The sequence below is a fragment of the Callospermophilus lateralis genome, chromosome 6, assembly GCF_048772815.1.
Source record: "Callospermophilus lateralis isolate mCalLat2 chromosome 6, mCalLat2.hap1, whole genome shotgun sequence".
NCBI lineage: Eukaryota > Metazoa > Chordata > Mammalia > Rodentia > Sciuridae > Callospermophilus > Callospermophilus lateralis.
Genome location: NC_135310.1, coordinates 78,501,335 through 78,526,132, shown reverse-complemented (window position 1 = coordinate 78,526,132; position 24,798 = coordinate 78,501,335). Strand labels below are relative to the sequence as shown.

General features: G+C 34.2%; 1 protein-coding gene across 4 annotated transcripts in view; it reads left to right on the top strand.

Moving 5' to 3' along the window:
• The window catches only part of Dop1a (DOP1 leucine zipper like protein A), a 103,236-nt gene that overhangs the window by 77,278 nt on the left and 1,160 nt on the right, over positions 1 to 24,798 (top strand). Inside the window, exons 23-37 of one of the 4 annotated variants that reach the window (XM_076858462.2) lie at positions 1,072 to 1,206; positions 3,425 to 3,480; positions 4,639 to 4,743; positions 9,763 to 9,829; positions 10,079 to 10,223; positions 10,396 to 10,475; positions 11,376 to 11,485; positions 11,753 to 11,902; positions 12,043 to 12,104; positions 13,450 to 13,602; positions 14,860 to 14,996; positions 15,901 to 15,956; positions 16,769 to 16,933; positions 21,135 to 21,264; positions 23,427 to 23,486. In XM_076858462.2, coding sequence (XP_076714577.1) covers positions 1,072 to 1,206; positions 3,425 to 3,480; positions 4,639 to 4,743; positions 9,763 to 9,829; positions 10,079 to 10,223; positions 10,396 to 10,475; positions 11,376 to 11,485; positions 11,753 to 11,902; positions 12,043 to 12,104; positions 13,450 to 13,602; positions 14,860 to 14,996; positions 15,901 to 15,956; positions 16,769 to 16,933; positions 21,135 to 21,264; positions 23,427 to 23,486 — 1,611 coding nt within the window. Of the gene's footprint in view, positions 1 to 1,071; positions 1,207 to 3,424; positions 3,481 to 4,638; positions 4,744 to 9,762; positions 9,830 to 10,078; positions 10,224 to 10,395; positions 10,476 to 11,375; positions 11,486 to 11,752; positions 11,903 to 12,042; positions 12,105 to 13,449; positions 13,603 to 14,859; positions 14,997 to 15,900; positions 15,957 to 16,768; positions 16,934 to 21,134; positions 21,265 to 23,426; positions 23,487 to 24,798 lie in introns of those variants that run through there. The other 3 variants (XM_076858465.2, XM_076858463.2, XM_076858464.2) reach the window with 3 other exon arrangements.

Below are 24,798 nucleotides of genomic sequence, written 5' to 3'. Positions count from 1 at the left end.
GCCAAAAAAATACTGGTCTTATCAAATAATAAGACTTGTCAACAGAACACTGGAAATTTTGATAGGAACATAATCTGAACCTATAATCCTACAGCCAGACAATAACACTAATGGCATTTTCAGCCATGCAGTATCTCCAAAAGAAAAAAAAATATCAGTAAAGTCACTGTTTCTCAACTACTGGTAGATGCAGCTCCACCAAAGAAGTTATTCCAAATAAAACAAGAAGTAAGAAGACAGGGATCAAAAAAATAGGGGTTCCAACACAGAAGAACAAGGGTACCTTCCAGGATGATAGTGACAGGACAGATATCAACATGACACTGTGTAGCAAGCCTAGAGAGTACCAATTCAGGGTAGAACAGAAAGATGTATAACAGAAATGTCTCAAGGAGAAAAAAATAGAAGAAGATGAGGAAAAGGTATAAGATTAATGACTTGGAGTACTTGAAAATATAATTAGAGGGGATTTACAGTTGTTGGAACATCTAGGGATGAATTTGCTATAGGTTTAGAAAAAAATGAAGTAAACAAAAAAAGCAGTTTATTAACTCTAAAAAACAAAATATTGTTCAAAAGAAGAAATACAAAGATACCATAATATATAGCACTATCGCAGATAGTCATATGAACATTAGATATTGATCTAAATAAAAACAGCATAAATATGTTGAAAGGATAGGAATAAAAGTATAAGAGAGCTAAGTTTTGGTCTTCCAAATTAAGAAATCTAGACAATGTGTAAATTTTTAAAAATATATTAAATAGGAAAAAATCCCATTATGTGTTATTTAGAAATAATAGAAAAGAACTAAAAAATGGATCATGGTTGCTTTGGGGTATGAGAAGGATAGGTCAAGGCACTGCTGTTTTTTCAAATCTTATTGTCCTCTTTGATTTTGATTTTTTGAAATGGTGTATATGTATTATATAGATTAATAAAATAAATTTTACCTATATTACCCAAGGGACTTCTTTATGTTAAAAAGAGGCTATAAATTCTTTTCTTAATTCTGTGACTATAGAACTGTTTGCACACATACATAAATAATACAGTAATATATTATCCAGGTCATTCCTGCAGCCAGTGATGAACAGCTTTTACTAGTGGAACTCGTTCGCTCAATCAGTGTCATGAGAGCAGAAACTGTTATCCAGACTGTGAAAGAAGTTTTAAAGCAACCTCCAGCCATAGCCAAGGACAAAGTAAGAAACCTTTTCTTTGCTTTTATTCATAATTCATTCTCAGAAGTGATGCTGATAGGTAAGAGTTTTTTTGTCATAAGCAATGTCCTTTTAGCTCTAGTGTAGACTGCAAAGATAGTTGTGTGTTACTGCTTTTTAAAAAATATTTTTTTTAGTTGTAGATGGACACAGTACCTTTATTTATTTGTTTTTATGTGACGCTGGGGATCGAACCCAGTGCCACACACTAGGCAAGGGCTCTACCACTGAGCTATAACCCCAACCCTGTATGTTACTGCTTTAATTAAAAAAAAAAAAAAATAATGGCTGAAATGACTGCTAGTCTGATTAGTCCCGTAGGCAGTGTAGAGGAGTTAGCTTCTCATTTCTCCATATGTACATCAAAAGCAGTCATGAACTATGTGACCAGATTCTTGGGGAAGATTTTTCTGGTTGTTTAAAGAACACAGAAACCAGAGCCCAAAGTTCCTTACCATTTTTTACAGCTTCCCTTTTGCTTTCTTTTCTGAATGAATCTTTCAGTTCTGTAAACTTCCCAAGTTTTGCCATAATCTTAGTTCTAGACAGTGTCATTTTTTGACCCTATATGATACTGGGTTTTGTAAGGACTGTAGAAAATGAACAGTCTCTCACATTGTTTTGTCTCTAACATAATATAAAAGTCTATGATTTAGGAAACTTATATAATTTTCGACTTTTCCTACTCTTTATTCAAGCAATCCCAAGAGGTCACATGTTCTTAGGAAGATTTACCAACAATGAATATTGAACTTTGAACAAAGCCAAAATAGCCATAATAACAATGATTAAAATAATTATTACATATATCTGAAAATGTTGATTTTTTAAATTTTTTTATTTTTGTAACTTTTTCTTGAATTGCCAGACAAAAAGGTGTCTATATTTCTGAATGATCAGTGTCCTATGTCCTTATGAGCCTCTCTTTTCTTTTTTTCAGCAGTGCTACAGTGTTTCACACATGCTAGGCAAGATCTATATCACTAAGATACATCTGTAGCATCCTTACTTTTTAATAATTTCCTGAGTACTCTGAAGGTACTTCTGGAGTATTTATTATTGTTTGCGTGTGAAAGTTCATTTCAGCTTAATATTTTGAGCGAGATATTGGGCTATACATGAAGGCTATGAAAACAAAAACAAATTCAGACTCCATGCCACATGCTGCCCCCTTACTAAGTTCGGAATGGTATAGATATTTTATTCTTCTTTGGGTTTCAACAAGAAAACCTTTGTGGACATAGAGGGGATGAAAAAGTGGGTAAATGTCCATGGACATTAATATCATTTTCTTGCCTTTTACTAATTTTCAAGAACAGGTATTTTTTTTATTATGTGCTACACTTAGCAGTATTATTAATTTTTTAATATTTATTTTTTAGTTGTAGGTGGACAAAATACCTTTATTTATTTTTATGCGGTGCTGAGGATCAAACCCAGGGCCTTGCACGTGCTAGGCAAGCGCTCTACTGCTGAGCCACAACCCCAGCACCAATAGTATTATTAATTTAAGAGCTACATTTTAAACTGTTAATAATTATCCCAAATTTGCTAGGCACAGTGGCTCATACCTGTAATCCCAGCAACTCTAGAGACTGAGGCAGGAAGATCTGTACTTCAAAGCCAGCCTCAACAGATTAGCAAGTCACTTAGCAATTCAGTGAGACCCTGTCTCTAAATAAAACATAAAAAGGGGCTGGGGATGTTGCCTAGTGGTTAAGCACCTCTGGGTTCAATCCCCAGTACAAAAAAAAAAAAAAAAAAATTATCCCAAATTTGACCAACTATATAATTTAACAGATATGAATAGTAGACAAGTATACATTTGGTTACATATCTCAACCTAATCCTGATAACACCAAAACACCAAGCTTAAGCTACTTAAAATAAAAATAGTTCTGATACATACAGAGTAATCATTTAAAAGTGACTGGTAGAGTGTCATTTCTTGATATGTGGGAGGAAAACTCGAGAATCTTTCCATTCCTTCCATTTATTTTCAACTTTTTAAATAGCTCTTGTATTATGAATTTTCTCTATTAAATAAAAGAGCATTGCATGTTTTTTATGATAAATTTGCATTTGATTTTGCTTTCTTTAATTTTTTATTAAAAACTGACAGATACAGAGTAGTTAACAGCAATGAAAAAGCAAAGGCAACATTTTTCTTCTCTATAAAATTGATTTCTTTTGTTTATAGAAACATCTTTCTTTGGAAGTCTGCATGCTTCAGTTTTTCTATGCTTATATTCAAAGGTAAGATTACTGATGTGGATCTTTCCTTAAGGATGCATAAAGGTTAGGAAATATAAGAGGAAAGTTACCTGAATTCATTTTTTCTTTCTAGTTCTTTTTCTTTTTGTTTTTGTTTTCCCCAAAACTAAAAGAACAAATGCTAAAAACAGTAACATTGAATTTGAATATATTAATAGATATTGTGGGTATCCTAATGACCCATCCATGGAAATCCTAAAGTCAAAAGACCTAAGGGTATTGAAGAAAAGTAAATGTTAAAACACTAAATTGTAAGAAAATCATTTAAATATCAGTGAAAAGCTGAAGCTATTCTTGAAATGATGCTTATTTCCATTGAATTGATTATTACTTTGATGTAGGTAAACATGTAGCAATCCAATCTGCTTTTTAAAGTTTTTATTTTAGGAATAACATGAAATATCTTCTTGTTTGATGTCCCATTTTGCATTTACCTGACCCCTGAATAGAAGAAGTTAGTGGATCTGAGTTTTGTTAAAATTCTTACTTAGAAGCTTGAATCTTAATCCTCCCTCTTTGGGTAATTACATTTTAATAATCAAATTCATAGTTCACTTGTGATTCATTACTACTATTTATAAAGTTATTTAGAGTTTTTAAATTGATTGTGACTTAGAGCAAGGACTTTCTGGAATATGAGTTCAGATAATGGAAAGGTGTTAATGTTAGAGTTAGGATGAAACAAAAATCATCTTAATTACTTTACAGGTAAGAGACTGGTGTTCAAGATAGATTGACAGCCTTCCCTAACATGAGGTGGTGATTTATAGGTGAAGGAGAAAGACCTAACATAAGAGGAAAGTCTTTCAGGGTAGAGAGTAGTTGACTCTAATGTCGGTAATTAAACTGAAAATTATTGCAGTTGTATTTTACTTTTGAGAGTTCATGTGAAAAGAAATTTGTATAGCCAAATTTATATATTAAGAATCACACTAAGTATTCCAGATGTGCTCAGTTTTCTTTTTATATATTATTAGTAGAAAATGTGATGCTTTTAGGAATTTTGATTTATCCTAGTCTATAAGGATTTAGAATGTTTCCAAGACACTAGTAGAAAAATATGTTAGACTGCAGGAAGATATAAAGGAAATTAAAATATACTGTGGCTTTTTATATATACAAACTACATTTATCTTGCAGAATTCCAGTACCCAATTTAGTGGATAGCTGGGCATCACTGCTGATACTTCTAAAAGACTCTATACAACTGAGTCTTCCAGCACCAGGGCAGTTTCTTATACTTGGGTAAGTAATTTAACTTAAAAAATATTTTTGAAGGACTGGAGACATAGTAGAATGTATTATTTTGAATAAAAGTATAATGCTTATTTTCCTCATGATTGAATAACAGATGTTTTAGTATCTCTACCTACTGCAGAACTAGATGTATAAGCCTGTAAAAAAGGAGATGAGGGGAGGGAACAATGTGTGTTTACACATACACAAGCTATGAATGCACTAACATAAAATTTTACAACAGCACTTGGAGGGGATGTGGGAATGGAAAGAAGAGAGGTGAGTGGCATGGCTGAATGGGAAGTTCAGAGAATGGGCATTTGAGCTGGAAGATGATCATAAACATTCATTGGAAACTCATTTTCTCTGTGTGTCTTGGAGTTTACTGATCTCTATTATTAATTTGTATGATTGTTGGATAAATGCCAGTTACCCTTACTTAATAGCAAGCATCATCATGTCAGGAACAGTATATTTTTTGCTCAGAATAATGATTCTTACTTCATAATAGGTCTCTAATAAATATTTGCTTAGTACATAGATGTGGTAAGAGCAGAAAGCCTTTATGTAGACAGGAGGAGAAGGGTATACTGTAGCAAGCAATGTACAGGCAATGAAGTAGTGGAACTTTAGTGTGGGTCACAAAGGAGATGGGAGCCAAATAGGGAATGACCTTGAATTTTATTTTAAGTAATTTGGTCTTAGGTAGGGGATGGATTGATTGCAGGTTTGAGGAGGAGCATGACTCCGGCAAGTTACTAAGCAGGATTATATTAGAGCATGGGAAGACAGGGCTAGCAATTATTTTTCAAGTGAGAGGTGAGGAGGGTGTGAACTATTGACAATGAGATTCAAGAACAAGACAAATAAGGAAAAGAGGCCAGCAATGGAGATAGAATAGGAAATACCCGAAAATTAGAAGAAATCCAGGTTTATTCAGTGTTTCAAGAACAAAAGTAGATTAAAAGGAACCTTCAGAAAGGTAAGAAAGATTTGTGAGTAATGTTTTTATGATTTGGAGAGGTATTGTGATTTAGAAGAGAGAAATTTGGTGAAGTAGTAAGAACAAATGTTAACAGCAAAGGATTAGAGTGAAAATGGATTATTCTTGAAGCTGTTTAATGAAAAGAGATAAATGAGAGTGTAGCAGAACATGTGATTTAGAAGTTGCCCTTTTAATGTTAAGGAAAGGCTGCAGATGTTGAGTAGCTACCAGGAAAGATGCTATCAGCTCCCAGCCAGGCACAGTGGCGCGCATCTATAATCCCAGCAGCTCAAGGGGCTATGCAGGATCACAAGTTTAAAGCTAGCCTCAGCAAAAGCAAGGTGCTAAGCATTTCAGTGAGACCCTGTCTCTAAATAAAAAACAAAATGGGGCTGGGAATGGGGCTTAATGGTCGAGTGTTCCTGAGTTCAATCCCCAGTACCAGCCCTGCCCACCAAAATAGAACTCATCAGCTCCTTTACCTATTAGCTATGAGACTTTGGGCATGTTGCTTAACATCTCTCTCATGGTGCTGACACATAACAACCTGTAATTCTAGCAACTTGGGATTCTGACGCAGAAGGATCTCAAGTTTGAGGCCAGCCTTAACACTTAGAAAGACACTGTCTAAAAAATAAAATAATAATAATAATAAAAGGCTGGGGATATAACTGTGGTAGAGCACCCCTGGGTTCAATCCCCAGTACTTCACAAAACAAAAATATAAAATGGGGATGATAGTAGTGCCTACTCTCTTAAAGTTGTTACGAGGATTAAATGAGTTAACATTTGTTAACATCTTAGAACACTGTGTGGCCATTAACAGATGTTACCTAAGTGGAGAGTGCTAGCATATTTTAAAGAGAAGAGGTCTCATTGATAGTACCAGATTTCAGAGACAGCTGGAAGGGGATAAAGAATTGAAAATGACAGTTTTAAGAGTGAGGAAGAAGGGTGCTTTTCTTTAAGGCTTTAATACTCAGAATTTGGTCCTGTGATGACCAGCATTGGAATCAATTGCAGTTTACCAGATGGCATCTTAGTAGAAATGTATCATCTCAGGCTCCATTTCAGACTGACCTGAATCAGAATTGCATTTGAACAAGATCACCAAGTGCTTGTACACACACCAAGTTTGAAAAGGACTGTTAAAGACATAAGGGAGATGAGAGTATAGGGTAACCTTTCTCTCAACATTTTTACATTACCTCAATGATGTTATTAATAATAGCCCATAACAGCCAGCATGTTACCACACTGAATGGCTATAAAATCAACCAAATATAAAGAAAGAACTTTTAGTCAACTTCTACAGCTGTTACAATTTTGCTTGTTGATTGCAATTATATATTCATAGACTTAGCTTCTACCCTTATTGGTTTTTTTTTTACATTTTTTTTTTGTTGTTGTTGTAGATGGACACAATGCCTTTGTTTAATTACTTATTTTTATGTGGTGCTGAGGATTAAACCCAGTGCCTTACACATGCTAGGCAAGCACTCTACCACTGAGCTATAACCCCAGCCCGGCTTATTGTCTTAAGGACTAATAATTTTAGTTTGGTAACCAATGGTCTATGAAATGAAGAGGAGGGAAGGATTCAGTAAGATGACCTTGAGTGTTCTGGTAAATATGGGAAGAGTCTTCCACCAGTAAACAGAAAACATGATAGGAAGACGGGGAGAGCTTAGGGAGAATAGATCATGATGCCATAGCTGAGTTAATACTCAGGGTCCAGCCCAGGCATGGTAAACTTGAGATCCTGCTTAAAAAATCAGTGATCATGATGATCCTTAGATCCTTATGCTACCAATTTTGAAAATTATCTAAATCAAAACCTGAAGAAATTTTAGACATTAACAGTGTAATGAAAAGAGCAGTAGACAAAATGTCCGAAATTGCTGGGTCAAAGGTTGTTTAGATACCTAATGTGTATGATTTTTAAGGATGAGAAATAAATGTAGACACTTGAATCGAGCAACATTCTCATAAAGATTTTCTGATTTTCTAATCTCAAGTGCCAACCCTCCTCTCTATGACCTTCGGTACATTAGTAAACTTCTCCCAAACTATTTTCCCATCCATCAGGCAAGAAACCATATGCTTACCTAACTTGGAGTTGTAAGGCTCATAAAGGTAATATATCTGTAATTCTCTGAATCAACACCAGATAACTCTTCTGGTTAATTTCATTAAAAAATTAAGACCATCTATTGTGATTTGTAACTTTTCCCCTACAAGATTTTTTTGTTTCCTTATATACCTTTTCTTACTTTCTTAGATAATGAAGGACCCTATCTCCTTTGTGTACTCAGACTGAACATTAAAGAGTTGAACATTTTTATTCATACTAGAAACCTAATTCCCTTTTTATAATTTCTGGTGGCTTTGCTTTTTTTTTTTTTCTCCCAACCATTCTACTGATCCTCTAAATTCACTAATTACAAAATAGAAATTGGTGTAAAGGTTGCTCTTTAAATGTTAGTTTGGAAATAATTATGCATATAATTTATCTTTTAAAAAAATCAAGTCAGTAAATATTGAGTAAAATCTTCTCAAACAATGGAAATTTTTTTCTTCATGAAGGATTATTAATCTGTTTTTATACATGGCAATATACTATTATTATGTTACAATTTTAATGTTGGAGAGCTTTTGTTTTTGCTTACACATATAGAAAAACATATAAATAGTATACAATTCCACAAGTACAAAGTATGTAAAAAGTGAGCATATCAATTGTATAATCACAAACTCAGATTAAGAAACAAACAGTTGTAGATTCTGTGTCAAAGGAGCTAGAGCCAGTCTAGCCACATCAATGTTTATAGCAGCACAATTCACAATAGATAGACTGTGCAACCAACCTAGATTCCCTTCAATAGATGAATGGATAAAAAAAAAAAAATGTGGCATTTATACACGATGGAATATTATGCAGCACTAAAAAATAACAAGATCATGGCATTTGCAGGGAAATGGATGGCATTAAAACAGATTATGCTAAGTGAAGTTAGCCAATCCCAAAAAAACAAATGCTGAATGTCTTCTCTGATATAAGGGGGGTGACTCAAAATAAAGTAGGGAGGAAGAGTATGAGAAGAAGATTACCACTAAATAGGGAAGAGAGGTGGGAGAGAATGGGAGGGAGAAGGGGAATTGCACGGAAGATGGAAGGAGACCCTCATCATTATACAAAACACATGTATGATGATGTGAGGGGGAAGAAAAAAAGAGAGAAATGTGTCACATTAAATTGGGTAGAGAGAGGTGATGGGAGGGAGGGGAAGGAAGTGGGGGATAGGAAGGGCAGCAGAATAACATAGACCCTAGAATTGCTGTAATACCAATGTGATTCTGCAACCTATACACTTGGAAAAATGAGAATTCATACCCCATTTGATTCAAATGTATGATATGTCAAGATCATTGTATTGTCATGAGCAACTAATAAAAAAAATTTCCATGAAAAAAAAAAGAAACAAAACAGTGTCCTTCTGGACCTCTCTGAACTACTAGTGTTCTTTAATCTCACCAAAGATAACCACTATTCTAACACCTCAGATGGATTTTGCCTTATTTTCAAACTATAGGTATATATAAATGTTTTTATCTTATATATGGCATCTTTCATTCACTTATGTTTATGAGATTCATCCTTACAATTCATGTAGCTAAACTGATTGTGTTGCTCTTTAGTATCTCATTGTATTAATGTGCTACAGTTTGCCTCTTCTACTGATGCCGAACATATTTGCATTCCCTTTAGTTTTTTTGGCTCTTAGAAATAATGCTGCTGACACTATCATTGTATGTGCTTTAAATGCATATATTCATTTTGATTGAGTCACAGAAAAATGTATATGTATGTATGTGTGTGTATATACATATATATATATATATATATGTATATATCTATATACATATATATATGAAATACTTCAAATGGTAAATGAGGCCACAAAGCCCCTTATTGAAAGAAATTAGATTGCATCATTTTCTTTAGACTAATACTTTTTGTTTTGTTTTTATGGCCCTTTTAGAGTTCTGAATGAGTTTATTATGAAAAATCCCAGTTTGGAAAATAAAAAAGATCAAAGAGACCTTCAGGTATGGCATCCTGAATTAAGAGTTATTACTAAAAGTGTATTTCTCAATGCTATCAACTTGATAATGGAAGGGTCTATAAGATAACTTGTGAAATTTCTTCCAATTCTAAATATTCTATTAAAACCATCAATGTTTATTGTAAAATATCTATTGTCAAAAAATAGAAAACTACAAAAGTTCACATACATACAATATCTATATGTATGTGTGCATGTCTGCATATATAATTGTTTTTCTTGGTTTCCTTAGGATGTGACTCATAAAATAGTGGACGCCATTGGTGCAATTGCTGGTTCCTCTCTGGAACAAACAACATGGCTACGACGAAATCTGGAAGTTAAGCCTTCTCCCAAAATAATGGTGGATGGAACCAACTTGGAATCTGATGTTGAAGGTATTGCTCTCAGACTTTTAGGTTTATTATCTGTAAGTATATATTCACTAAGAAGTCATTTCAGTTAGTACATAAGTACCATATACTAATACCGTTTCTCATTATTAGCAAGTAGCCTTTTTCAGTGGAAAAATACTAACCAGTATGTTTACTTATCTTTTCTCTTATTTAGATATGTTATCACCTGCAATGGAAACCTCGAACATAACTCCTTCTGTGTATAGTGTCCATGCATTGACTTTACTCTCTGAGGTAATCATTGTCAAGTTTTTTCATATGAACTCTGAAGCAAATATTAATTCCATATTAACAAGTAATCCTTATAGGAAAGTTTTTAATTTGAAATTTTATATTTGTAATTTTTAGCTTTGAACTTATAGAAATCACTGTATAAAAAGAAAAATGTAAGATTTTGATTATTTTACACAACACAATTATTTTACACAACATTAGTGATGTTGCTTCCCCTCCCTATGATATTGCTTCCTCTCCCCATGCACTATTTTTTTAAAGTGTCTTTTTCAAGAAAAGTACTTTCATGCTTTACTGTGATGAGGAAATGTGGAGGTAGTATAATGATGTTTTCATTATTAAGCATTTTACTCGTTAGCAAACATTTTCATATACATTCTGTCAAGCTGTTTTTATATGTTATATAGCTATGCTTTCCCTTTACAGATGTGAACACTGAGCTTTAAAAACATGAGAACATTTTGACTAAGTATATTATAACTATTAATAGATGTAACTAATATGTTTATTATAACTATTGACAGTGTTGGAACTTGAGCAGTCCAGTTCCTTTGTTTGGATTTTCCAAGCCTTCTTTTAACTGACTCAGAAGAAAATGAGTTTCTCATCTTAAATTCACTGTTTACTCACTGTCATATTAGAAGATTCTTTGAACTCTTTTTTGTATTTACCCACCTCAGTTAAAAATAGCAAAATCTGTCCATATTTATATCCTATAGCTATAATGGAATCAAAAAGTCAGGTTATGGCAGAAACCACTAATATAAAAATGATTTAAGGAGATCTCATTTAGACTCTTCTAATTTTAAGGTGTTCTAGGTTTGTTTACAAACTGAAAACCAAGTTGCTTCTAGATGATGTTTCAGCTCATAGATTATTCCATTTCCTTATGTTTTATAGGTTTTGGCTCATCTTTTAGATATGGTTTTCTATAGTGATGAAAAGGAGCGAGTTATTCCTTTACTTGTAAACATTATGCATTATGTTGTTCCCTACCTCCGAAATCACAGGTACTATTATTATTTTTATAAATAGAATCAAATTAATTCATAACCTTTAGAAACAAGTTCAGTTTCCTTACTGCCATTTTTGTAATTAACCACAAGATGACATTCTTATCTTTTTAATTACAGTTAAATTTTTTATTAATGTATTTTTTTCTTATGGTGCAATTTTGTGTCCTTATGTCATTATTGGCTTGGGTAAATGTGAGCAATTACATAATTTAATATGATTAAAATTAAAACAGAGATTAAGATAGTCTTTCTTTCTTATAGTGCACATAATGCACCTAGTTATCGAGCCTGTGTCCAGCTACTCAGCAGTCTTAGTGGGTATCAGTATACACGGAGAGCTTGGAAAAAAGAAGCCTTTGACCTCTTCATGGATCCCAGTTTTTTTCAGATGGATGCCTCTTGTGTTAATCAGTATGTCATACTCTTGCTTTTATTCAACGTGATAATGCATCTCACAGTATTTTGAAGTCAGTTACTATCCTTCAAAGTTAGAATGCTTTACTGATAACAAGAAGAACAAAATATTAATTACATATCATAATCTTTTACAGTTGGAGAGCAATTATGGATAATCTGATGACACATGATAAGACAACATTTAGAGATCTAATGAGTGAGTATTGTGAGGTGACAATGGAAACAGTATTTTTCCTGTCTGTATGTGATTCATTCTCATTATTGCTGATTTCTGGAAACTAGTGAATTAGCTCATTGTCAAGCTGTATATAGTATCCTATGGAAATATAATATTAAAACTTAGAAAAACAGCTTACTTTTTGAGGCAACTAGTGACAGAAAGGGACTATGTCTAATTTGGTTTTAAATTGTAGATAGCATAGTACTTGGCACTTAACAGGCATTCAGTAAATGTTTAATGAATGAAAGTGTGGCAGTTGATGAGATAGAGAAGGGCAGACAATTGAATCCAAACCTCTGAGATAGGTCACTCTAAATCTATAGGGCTCTGTTATCTCCTCTGAAGGAACAGAGAGGGGCCAAGGTCAGAATCACCCTATACTCAGTCTTGACTGTTTTTATGCATAAGGGTTCTATTTTGTATTTCTTCTGAGGAAAACAAGCTTTTTAGATTTTTAAAATATGAAAGTTATTAAAATAAAGTTAAATAGCAGTGAGATTTTATGAGTCTAGAAGATTTTGTGTAAATTCTTTAGCCCAAGCTGTGGTTTTCTATTCTGGAAAAAGGGCACCATATTTTCTCTTCTCTTCCCATCTTCATAGAATTGTTCTGAGTTTCAACTTCACCTATTCAACAAATATAAATTTATTAAACAAAAACAATGGGCCAGACATTATGCTAATCTTTTAACAAAACTTTAAAAATTATTTCAGCAAGTAAGAAATTGTGACGGAAATAAAATAGGAACCACGTATGATGGATTTTAAATTATAGCTAAAGAGCTCATATTTGTGAAACTAAAGAAATCAACCATGCAAAGGCCTAAAGAACAGGGTATTCCAAGCATAGTGAACAAAAATTGCAAAGGCCTTCGGATAGGAACAAACTCAGTAAATTCACATAACAATAAGCAAGACATGGCTGCAGTAGAGTAAGTCAGGAGTAACCAAACATGATGAAGAAGAGATAATTAAGCCAGGATAGGCCACGCTGGAAATTATTTTTAAGTAATGGAAAGGATTTAAGCAGGTGGCATAAAATTTAAAGGACTTTGTAAAATGGTATTGTTAGTGATCTTTACCTTCAGAAACCCATAGTTCTAAATTTTCTTTTGTCTATGTATGATAATTTTTCCTACTTGATCTTGGGGCATGTGTATATTGGATCTGCCAGCTCTTCTGTGCCAGAGTGGTTCAAAGTTCTTTACCTCAAGGAAATGCCATAGAGCATCTCTTTAAATTAAATAAACAAATAATAATAATTTTTTCTCAGTTGACTAGATGTCTTGTTATAATCTCTCTCTTCTCTTTCTTTTCTGTAGCTCGTGTAGCTGTGGCTCAAAGCAGTTCACTTAACCTCTTTGCAAACAGAGATGTGGAGCTAGAACAGAGAGCCATGCTTCTCAAAAGACTTGCATTTGCAATTTTTAGCAGTGAAATTGACCAGTACCAGAAGTATCTTCCAGATATACAAGGTAAATAATCAAAACTCTTTATTTTCTCTACCTTCTGAACTATAATTTGCTGTTATTGTTGTTCTTCCTTAGAAAATACTTTCTCTTGGGGCCAGGATTGTGACTCAGTGGTAGAGCACTTGCCTAGCATGTGTGAGGCACTGTGTTCAATCTCTAGCACCACATAAAAATAAACAAATAAAATAAAGGTATTGTATCCATCTATATACTAAAAATATATTTAAAAAAAGAAAATACTTTCTCTAAATTGTAACTTGAGGTGAAATGTACCAAGTTTAGGTTGACAGGGGAAATTATGTAATTGGAAATTCTCTACTGAAATAAAAAATATTATTTCTAGTATCTAAAAACAACACTGCATTTGTAGGGCTTGCCTAAATGTGGTCTCAGTTTTATTGTTTGGATATTGATTGTTAGGAAATTTCATATTTCTTAGGAGTTAATGTTTGAGTATAAGCTATGACTAATCCACCTCAGGCAGACATGTTAGCATTTTTTTCATTGTGGACAACATCTCCTGCATCCTTAAGGAGGGCACGGAATGTAGGTAAAGCCAGTAAATGCAGCTAGAAGTAACATTTAGAGGTCTATAATTTGAAGGCTGTATTGAGGGCTGTAAAAGGGCTTTGATAATCTTCATGAAATGACCTTCTGTATCAAAAAAGATAGCAGTGCACTCATCGCCCCACGCCACCAAATAGCACCATAATGGGGATGAACTTAACCCATAGCAGAATTATTTGCTATCCAAATCAGTGTACTGTGCATCTTCCAGCCTCAAGAACTAACCTGATAGTTGTCATCTCCCTAGTGAAATTTATCTCTTCTCCTAGAAGACAAATGATTCCTTTTTTCCTAACCCTTTATGCCTAATTTCACATGCACACTGTTCTTTGATTTCCATTTTTAAGTAGTCTGCATCAGTGTTCACTCAGTGTGGTTCATGGACCAGTGCTACAGTCTCTTAGGATAAGAGGACAGATTTGTTCTATAATCAGAACAAATGTTTTAAACTATTATTTGCTATTTTACAGAATGTATTGAACCTAATAATAAAATGATAGTGTATTTTGTATATCTAGTTTTTATTTTTCTAGTTATTTTGTTATCATTTATGAAAATATCTGTAACCGATTACAGTTTTTTAAAAGCAGTCCTTTACCACAGTTTGAGAAGTAATGAACCACATAGAAAGTTTTATATGATAATAATTCAAATTCTTTAGCAATGAAAATATACTGCATTTCTTTCTTTCAGAGAGATTGGTTGAGAGTCTTCGTTTGCCCCAGGTGCCAACTCTTCATTCTCAAGTGTTCCTGTTTTTCAGGGTGTTACTTTTAAGAATGTCTCCACAACATCTTACCTCACTCTGGCCTACCATGATCACAGAGCTTGTGAGTTAATTTTAATTCAATCAGGTTATAAATCTGAATTATAAAAGCATGTGGTTAACTTCCATGATTTACTGGATAAAAACTAATCTTGAAAAGAACTGAACTCAGTTAAACCAGTTACTAATAATTTTACACTGGAAAATAGTAACACAAATCAGATTCCATATCCTTAGAAGTTAAACTTTCAGTTATATAATATAGATATCCAATGGTTTATGATAATCCCTACTTCATCTGACCTGATTTAATGTCCACTGTCTTCTATGTTTTTAACTTTGTTGTGGCCTGTGGGTTCCCGTCTGTAACAATACCTCTAGCAATGGAGATGTTGAGTCAGGTTTTTGTGGGCTGACATAAGGCATATACTCATCTTGAAGAGCAGCACTTACAGTTAAACTTGCTTCAGACAGACATTCACAAAGATTTTCTGAACTCCCTAACAGTAAATCCCAAATCCCAACTATACCATTCAGTTCCCTCAAACATACAGTCATCCTCATCTTTATAGGAAGGATTTGGAGAGTCAGGAAAGGTGGATGAGTAGAGCAAGAGAAATCTTTATTTCTGAAACCCACCTTTATAATTTCTCCACACACACAAAAAAAATGTTTTAATATTTCTTTGCTCTTATTTTTTTTCTTCTTTTCTTACTTGATTTTAGTTTTTTGAAAGAACTGTGACTGTTCCATAATCACAAAAGACAAAAACCTGCCCTCATTTTACTAAACTCTGCTAAATGATTAGCAAAGCTTTGTGCAGCTAAATTTGCCATTTTCCTTTCAGAAACTACAATTTCAAAACTTTATGATAAAATTTGTTTTTGTCCTAATATGCCTAAAGATAGTGGGAAAGGATTATATATCCAGTTTAAATAAACATTTAACATTTATTTTGTGGTTTTCAGGTACAGGTCTTTTTATTGATGGAGCAGGAACTCACTGCCGATGAAGATATTTCACGGTAATATGTAATTTATTTCAATGTATTCTTACTAGTTTTTATTACCCACAGTGTTTCTCAAAAATAGATTCTACTTTATCTGATTATTTGATATGATCAATACATTATTTAAATGAACATATAATGTAATTTTACTTAGTCCTGAAACATGGTAGATTAAATTAAACTACCATCATTGACCTTTAAACACACATTTAGTTCAGTGCAATACAATTGTTTCAGCTATATGAGTACCTTAATTTTGCTAAGGAGATCTGGTCCCTGAAACTTGTTAAAGATAGCAAAATCTATTATGGCAGGTAACCTATAACCAAGGTAGCCATGTGTTCAGATCTTTCAGAATGTTCCCAATTTAATGCAATAAAGTTTTATTCTTTTTAGTAGAGGCAGCTTATTAATGTATGGCTAAATATTTTTTATTATACAAAAATTTTACAGATTTATAAATTGAAAAATTATTTAAGACTGTCTTAAATATATTTTCAGTGCTAAGTTAATAAAATGTATTCTGTATTAATAGCTATGTTCATTATTATGGAAAGCTTCCCCCCATCTGAGGGGGAAGAAACTGAGTAGTAATAAAGTTTCTTGGTTATACAATTTGAATTTTTATATTTCCAAAGTGTAATACAAGTTCTGTCATTACATTCTAAAAATTTAAAGAACAAAAATTAGTTATGACCAATAATTTAGATTACTATTACACTTTATCAGGATGACTATGAAAAATATTAGCTGGTACGTTAGACATTCTAGGAATTCCCAGTAGGCAAATGGGTTCAGCCTCTGACAGCACTGTCCCCTACTTACAGGACCTCAGGCCCCTCTGTGGCTGGCCTGGAGACAACCTATACAGGAGGTAATGGTTTTTCTACTTCATATAACAGCCAGCGGTGGTTAAACCTCTATCTCTCTGCTTGCAAATTTTTGGATTTGGCTCTGGCATTGCCCTCTGAAAATCTTCCTCAGTTTCAGATGTAAGTAAAAGCAAGGCTATTAAATGGATATTTTAAAAAATACATTTGCTTTGGTCACTGACATCTAAGACTAATTTTGTGTAAGTTGGAATATTTATTAAAATGTAATTCTTTTAGCAGGGCTGGGGCAACAGTTGTTGGAAGTTTATGATTGATACGGATATATTAAGATTAACAGACCATCAGTCAACAGAGTACCCTCCAGATGTGAGATAGCAGGGGATGTTGAGAGCCATAGCCGAAGAGCACGGTCCCTAAGCCACATGCTTGTTGTTTAAACAGAGCGGGGGAGATGTTGAGAGCCACAGCCGAAGGGGCCCCAGCAAACTTCCAGCTGCCAGCAAACTTCCAGCTGCCAGTTGATGATTAGCTCACAGCAGCCCCAGCAAACTTCTAGCTGCCAACTGATTGGCTCCTCTGCGGTAATGCTCATTGGGCTGTTTCCCCTGATGGCTTTTTCTGCTCTAAACTTCGAAAGACCTTCTCTTTTACTTGAATCTTTTCCTCTTTCTGACTAACTTGAGAGACCTTCTCTTTTACTTGAATCAATATGTCTTCTCCTTCCTCTACCTTTGTCTGAACTGAAGGCTTTGGACTAAGCAAGCAAGATACCAACGCTCACAATGTCAATGTGCCAACTGGCAGAGTTCCTGGGCTTTTCTTTTCTATTCTTTTAAAATCTTCACCATGATGGTTCCATTGTGATATATTCAACAACTCCTCCTTAAAAAGCCATGGGCTACATTTTTGTATTGTATCAACGTATGCCCTAACTGCTCTTGATTTTACTGGGATGCCTCCTTCCTCTAACAATTTACTTAACACTCTTTCGGTTTGTTTTTTACTAATTTCTGATCCCATATTTCTACTATAATACAACCCAACATAGATGATGCCAAACAAAACCGAGACAGAATGAAATAAAAATGGAACCACACAAAATCATTATAGCCTTTCTATCCTCCTGAAATGTCCATCCGTCCTTTCTCTCTATCTGTTCCTCAGACGCAAATAGTTTTTCCTCAGATGTGAGCGGTTTTTCTTCCGTCTCACTCATCTCCAGGGACAGGCAACTTAACACAAAAGTGAAACAAAACAAAACAAGAGTCTTAAAATGGCTACCCATCCTCTCGCCCTGCCCTCAGGGGTGAGCAGTTTACCTTATCACTTACCCTCAGTCGTGCGGTCCACCAAATGCCACAGTCTGGCTGGGCACAATTCAGGAGCCACTTGTCAAAAGAAACGAACTTTATTTTTAGAACCACACACCAAACCACACAGCTCCTCAGGAAAAACCTTCAGAGCCCAACTACCACCACCGGCTTCCCACAAGCCTCTCAACCTCCCCCACTCCTCCTCCTCTTGAGGCTGATTGGCTAGGTCATGTGGGCGGAGCCAAAAAAAAGTCCCCCAATGAGCAGCTCCATGGTCTGAAAGGGCGGGGAAACAGCCCAATGAGCATCACCACAGAGGAGCCAATCAGTTGGCAGCTAGAAGTTCGCTGGGGCTGCTGTGAGCCAATCATCAGCTGGCAGCTGGAAGTTTGCTGGGGCCCCTTCGGCTGTGGCTCTCAACATCTCCCCCTCTCTGTTTAAACAACAAGCATGTGGCTTAGGGACCGTGCTCTTCAGCTATGGCTCTCAACAAGGGTTTATGACACAAGCTTCAAGTCCAGTGGAGATGACACACAGTTCAACCCATGATGGATATTATGGTAGTACATGCATAGAATGCTGTTAAGTCACCCATAAGAATCCTCTCCAAGCTTTGAGAGTTCAGAACAGACCCTAAAAGGAGTCTTAATCTCAGTGAAGAGTGAAAGTTGAGGGAGGGAAGAAAGCACCTGTGTGAAGACAGAGGCAGGAGCAGACCTGGTATATTCTAGGTGTTGAAAGATGAGTATTGCTGGAACACAATGTTGAGAGAAGAGGTTGGGAAAGGACCCAGTTATGTAAAGCTTTGGGAAAGGACCCATTTATTTATGTAAGGCATTGTCATCTATTTTATAGAATGTGGACCTTATCCTAAGGATACTAAGAAGCCATGGAAGCATTTTAGGGAATGCTATTAAGCTTGCATTTTAGAAAGTTTACTTTGGCTATAGAGTGTGGAGAAAGGATTAGAGATGAACAAGACTGTTTCATTTTAGATGGTAGTGAATTGAACTGAAAGGAGTTGGGAGAAACTGATAAAATTCTTACCATGGCTTGTTTATAAATGCTTAAATATATTTAATTATGGTTTTTCACATAAATTTTTCACACCAAAAATTTTCACATTGAAGTTGTAAAAATAAGATTTTTTTTGTCAATGTAGCTAAGGTAATTTGAGAGTTTATGAAAAAGGTCAAACATTTGCAACAAGTGTTGTTACATTATTTTAGAATAGAAAAATAATAGGATAAATTTTGATATGCTTAAACCTCCAAAAATTGCTTACTTTTCATTAAACTTTATAGTAAGAACTAGAAATTATTCTTTTAATTTTTTTCCATTTGAAAACCATATACATTCACTTCTTGATGAATTTTAGTGGTTGGGTATCTGTTAAATTAAAGTTAATCCTATGAGAAGTTCAAAAAGGATACTAAGAATTGTAGGAAAGTATCTAAAATTAACTAGATAACTTAAATTCACAGAAGTGATAGAAACTCTGTTCTTCAGAGCTCCAGGAAGAATATCAAGAACTATATACTTATCTTCCATAAAAAGAACCAAAATGAGTTTATCCTATTTTTGGGAGGGGGGTACCGGGGATCGAACTCAGGGGCACTCAACCACTGAACCACATCCCCAGTCCTATTTTATTTAGAGACAGGGACTTACTGAGTTGCTTAGCATCTTGCTTTTTCTAAGGCTGGCTCTGAACTCAATCATCCTCCTATGTCAGCCACCTGAGCCGCTGGGATTACAGGTGTGTGCCACGAGCCCAAATGATTTTATCCTTTACTTGTCAGAATGTTATTAAAATGAAGGAAAACAAGGCTGGGTGTGTAGCTTCAGAAGAGCATGTGCTTACCATGCACAAGGCCCTGAATTCAATCTTCAGGAACAAAAGAAAAAGAATGGCTTCTAAACATAGGGGGAAATACTGAGCTATACTCATAGGAGAAATTTCAATTGAAATTATATGTAACCGTCAGAATGGTAAAAATCTAAAAGCTTCTTTCTTTTTACCCTTAACAACAGATACATTCTTGTTGGAAGGGTACATTGATATTATACAATTGTTCTCCAAAGAGGTTATTTATCAAATTTTAAATATATGCTCTCTTTAAGCCAGTAATTCTATTACATGTTAAGATTTATCGTGCCACTCTACTCACAGAAATGCATAAAGTAATTATTGTATGCGGGTAACCATTACGGCACTTTTAGAATTCCAAGACTACCTCCTAATACTGGAATACTATGTAGCTTTAGGAAGAACAGAGTTTAATATGACTTGGAATGGTCTCCAGGATGTATACTTAGGTCAAAGCAAGCAACGATCATGTCGTGTTTTGTTTTGTTTTAAGGGGAGATGTTTGGTTGCAAGAATATGTGTTTTTTTAGTGAATGAACTCTGGAAGAATATAATAAAAGAAACTGGATACACCAATAGATGATAGGATGGGAGGGAGACTGCCTTTCTCTTTAGCATGCCCTTTTATACTGTTTCAATTTTTTCCCTTGTCAGACATTAATTTTACTTATTAAAGACAAAAATAAGAAAAAATATAACAGAGGCATGAAAGAAGTCCTACTTAAATTTCTCTTAAATTCTTTTAGTTCTTTGTCCCTTACTGTGTAAGTTAGAGAACATTTAGCAATTCTATGTTGGAAAATCAAATTGTTATAATACAAAGAGATAATAAGCTACAAAAACACAATTTCCTTTTAAGAATTTTCTATTAGATAATAAGGAAGAAACATGTGTTGAGTACTTTTCTTTGTGCTCATGAAAAATGTGGTGAGCACCTTTCAGGTTTACATATCTTTATTTATCCCTTATAACCCTGAGGTACTTAATACTATGTTAAATGATGTAGAAAAGGCTCAAAGAGGTTAAGAAATGTGCTCCAGGTGACAGGGATACCAAAGGCACAGCTGGCATTTGAATCTTTGTAAGTAGTGGGGTCATGATCTACTAAAATTATGTTGCCTCATCTTAGATGAAGTTTGTCTTACAAAGAATGCTGATATCATTCTTCTATACACAGGTACCGGTGGGCCTTTATTCCAGAGGCCTCAGATGATTCAGGTTTGGAAGTCAGAAGGCAGGGCATACATCAACGAGAATTTAAACCTTATGTGGTACGACTAGCAAAACTTCTTCGGAAAAGGGCAAAGGTATTGATATTTTTTTTTTGGTGTTCTGTTGTGTGATTACATGTTGTATCTGTATTGTCACATTATGTAACTACTTTTTGTTATATATTAAGAAACTACTGCATTTGTGAGGCACGTATTAAATATTTCCTAGGAAATTGAGGATATATTCAAGTTGAGCTACTTTGAAGACAGTAATTTTGAGAATTAATGTCCATAAGCCTAATATGCACAAACATTTAAAATATACATTGTGTGGGTCTTAAATGCACATTTGGTTATCATTATTTGTGTATGTGTGTGCATGTGTGGTGCTGCTGGGGTGGAATCCAGGGCCTCATCCATGCTAGGCAAGTCCTGTACTCTACTGAGCTATATCCCCAGCCTACCTATTAATTTTTTAAATGAGAAGAAAAAGGAAGTCTTTTGTACATTGATAACATCTAGATTAAAATATTTTATACTTATAAAAGAATAAAAATCTTGGAACCATGGATGTAAATACTTAGCACTCTAGTTCTGAAAGGATATACCCATAGTGTTCATTTTAATGCCATGATGAGAATCAGAAAGATATGAGCTGATTGAGAAAAAATGCAGTACTAAAAGGGATTTGTAGAATAAATATAAGATTGACTTCAATATGAACCAGTAAGTTTCTGTATAGATTATACATAAGTTTAATAAATTGATAGGATTAGTTAATCAAAACTCAGAACCTGATCAGATTAATAAGGGAGGAATAATCACTAGTATTTGTTTTCCATTCATATGAAGTAAAATGTAGATGCTTAGAATTTGTTCAATTTTGATTGTGACCGAAAGACATGCATTCCATATCCTGACCCAGTATAGCTACATAACAGAATCTAAAATTTCTCACAAAAAAACCTTTGCCTTTAAAATGAAGTATTTTCTTCCATATAGTTCCTATTATTGATACAGTATTCCATTTTAATAGCTGTCAAGACCCTACCTCCAACCTGCAGTTTTTAAAACACTGATCAAAATTATTACCTCTGTAAGAGAGATATCCACTTAAGAGAAATTCCTCAAGGTAAAAAGTGAGAATGTATCTAAAACATATATCGTAAGTGTAGGAATATAAGATTTATAAAATCTATGTCATGGCTTATGTTCTTACATCTTTCAGTATGCATCAGGTTTATTTCTGAGCACACTCAGAAATGAGCATGCCAGCTTTTTCTAGAGAAGAGTATTGAGAATCTTGTTCTTTTGCTTTTTTGGTGTGGTGCTGGGGATTAAACCCAGGGCCTTGTGTATGCAAGGCAAGCACTCCATAAACTGACCTTGTGAATATACTTTGTATACAACCAGAGATAGGAAAATATCATTTATATGACATTCCGCTATCATATATAAATTTTTAAAAATTAATAAAAAAGAAAATTTCTGGTGCAGTGGGTAGAACCAGAAAAGTCAAAAATTGTGTTCCATTTGTATATAATGAATCGAAGAACTTTCTGCTGTCATATATAACTGATTAGAATAAGTAAATAAATAAAATTTTTAAAAAGTATTGAAACTGGCATGCTCATTATTGGGCCTTTGTTATTAATATTTTGTCTTGTATAATTTTTTTGAAAAATAAACTGCAAAATTTTGGGATAATCTAGGTTATTTTGTGAGATCTAGTTTGCAGTATGTGCTTTGAGTACTCAGAAACTGCCAGGCCCAATGAAATCCCCTAAGCAGGCAGCAGCTCTTAAACCAAAGTCCACATACTATAGAAGCAGAATGGAGGAAAGTGATTTTCAAAGGTTTTACTTGAAGGACATGAGAAACTTCATCACAGTTGTTTCTTTAGAAGCTAAATAAAAGGACAAAATATGAATGAAAGTTGGAGCCACAGTTTAGGACAGGAGTTACTTTTACTTTGATATTATAGGGTTTGAAAGAATAATCATGTCAAATCTGTATGACCCCAGGCCATGTGCCCTATTTTTCCTTTATCTCATTAGTAATGAGAATATTTACTAAGAACCCTCCCTTATCTAAAGGATAAGTATGATAGTCTTTTGCCCAAAACTTGTCCTACAGAATAAGGTAACAATTTTGATTGAAAATCATCTCCCATTCAAATCCTTTTAAACAAGGTCTTCATGGCCAAGTGTATGTTTCACTGGAACAAAGGCTATGAGTTCTCCTCTTTCCTTCCACAGGACAAGGAGGAGGACTTTAAAACAGTGATTTTGGAGGGAGTGGAGATGGCCAAGCATCAGGTGAGGGTGGCTGTTTGATGCTTGTGATATGGCAGCAAGAGCTGCCACATCTGGACCAAACAGTGAAACATAAACCCAGGTCTGGATTTCAACAAGTGTAAGAGAGGTAAACAGGAAGGAAGTCTTTCTCTATGGGTAGACTGATGAATTCAAAGGAGAAATCATTTGTATGGAAACAACAACAAATGATTTCTCCTTTGAATTCATCAGTATGGAAATAAGTTTGTATGGAAACAAGTTTGATTTAATATTGAGGACAAGATAAAGTCCTATGAATAAAAACAGCAGAAACGTTGATAAAAGTGTGTTCTTGGTAAAGAGCTAAATAAAAAAAAATTATCTCAGAAAGGCATATCTTTATAGAAATATAAGTGAAAGATTGTACCATCATTTACTTACATTTGGAAATTAGTTACATAAAAGGTACAAGCATGGTATTCATTTTCCTTCAAGATAATTTCATCTCTCTATACCCTTTGATTACCATTGAATTACAGTTTGATTTAATGGACTAGAGGTGGTGTGGTCAGCCAGTAGTTGAATAAGGATAGTCAGTGATGTGAAAATCAGTCTCATTAAAGCCAATATCATAGTTAAAAGAAAGTACAAAAACAGGTTAAATAATTAAGGTTAAATAATTAGGTAAAATTTAAGGGATAGCTGGGTTTTGTTGTTGTATTTACTTTTTCAGCCACAGATGAAAAACTAAAAAGTCTTTTTTTTCTTATTTGCTTTTGGAGTCTTATGTTTTAAATGTTTTCCTTAAAATTTTACAAAAAGCAAACAGGGCTGGGATGTAGCTCAGTGGTAGAACACACATTTAGCCTGCACAAGGCCCTGGGTTCATTTCCCAGCACCACCAAAACAAACAAATCTTGATATCACATATGATAAGCTAGATCTGCATCTGCTTTCTCTGCTAGGAAACTGATGATGCTAAAATATTAATTAGGTAAACAATGGAAGTTTCTCAGCAATATCTGATCTTAGAAAGGAAACTTCATTTGTGAATGAATATGACAAGCTGTACTTTTCTTTCCTAAGTCTCAATGATTTTTTCCTTTTTTAATATCTACTTCATTATTTTATTTTCGTTACAATTTTGTCCAAATCTAAACATCTTCTGTTCATTCATATCTTTTGATCTAGATAGACTGATTCTATAGTTGTTAGTATTAGTGTCTTGAATTAACTTAATAAAGAAATTACTGGTGTTTACATTAGTTGAGTTTTCACATACATTCTCATTTGACTTCACATTTTATCAGTGAGGAACCTTTATATATCTTGCCCAGGTATGTAACAGTAAGTA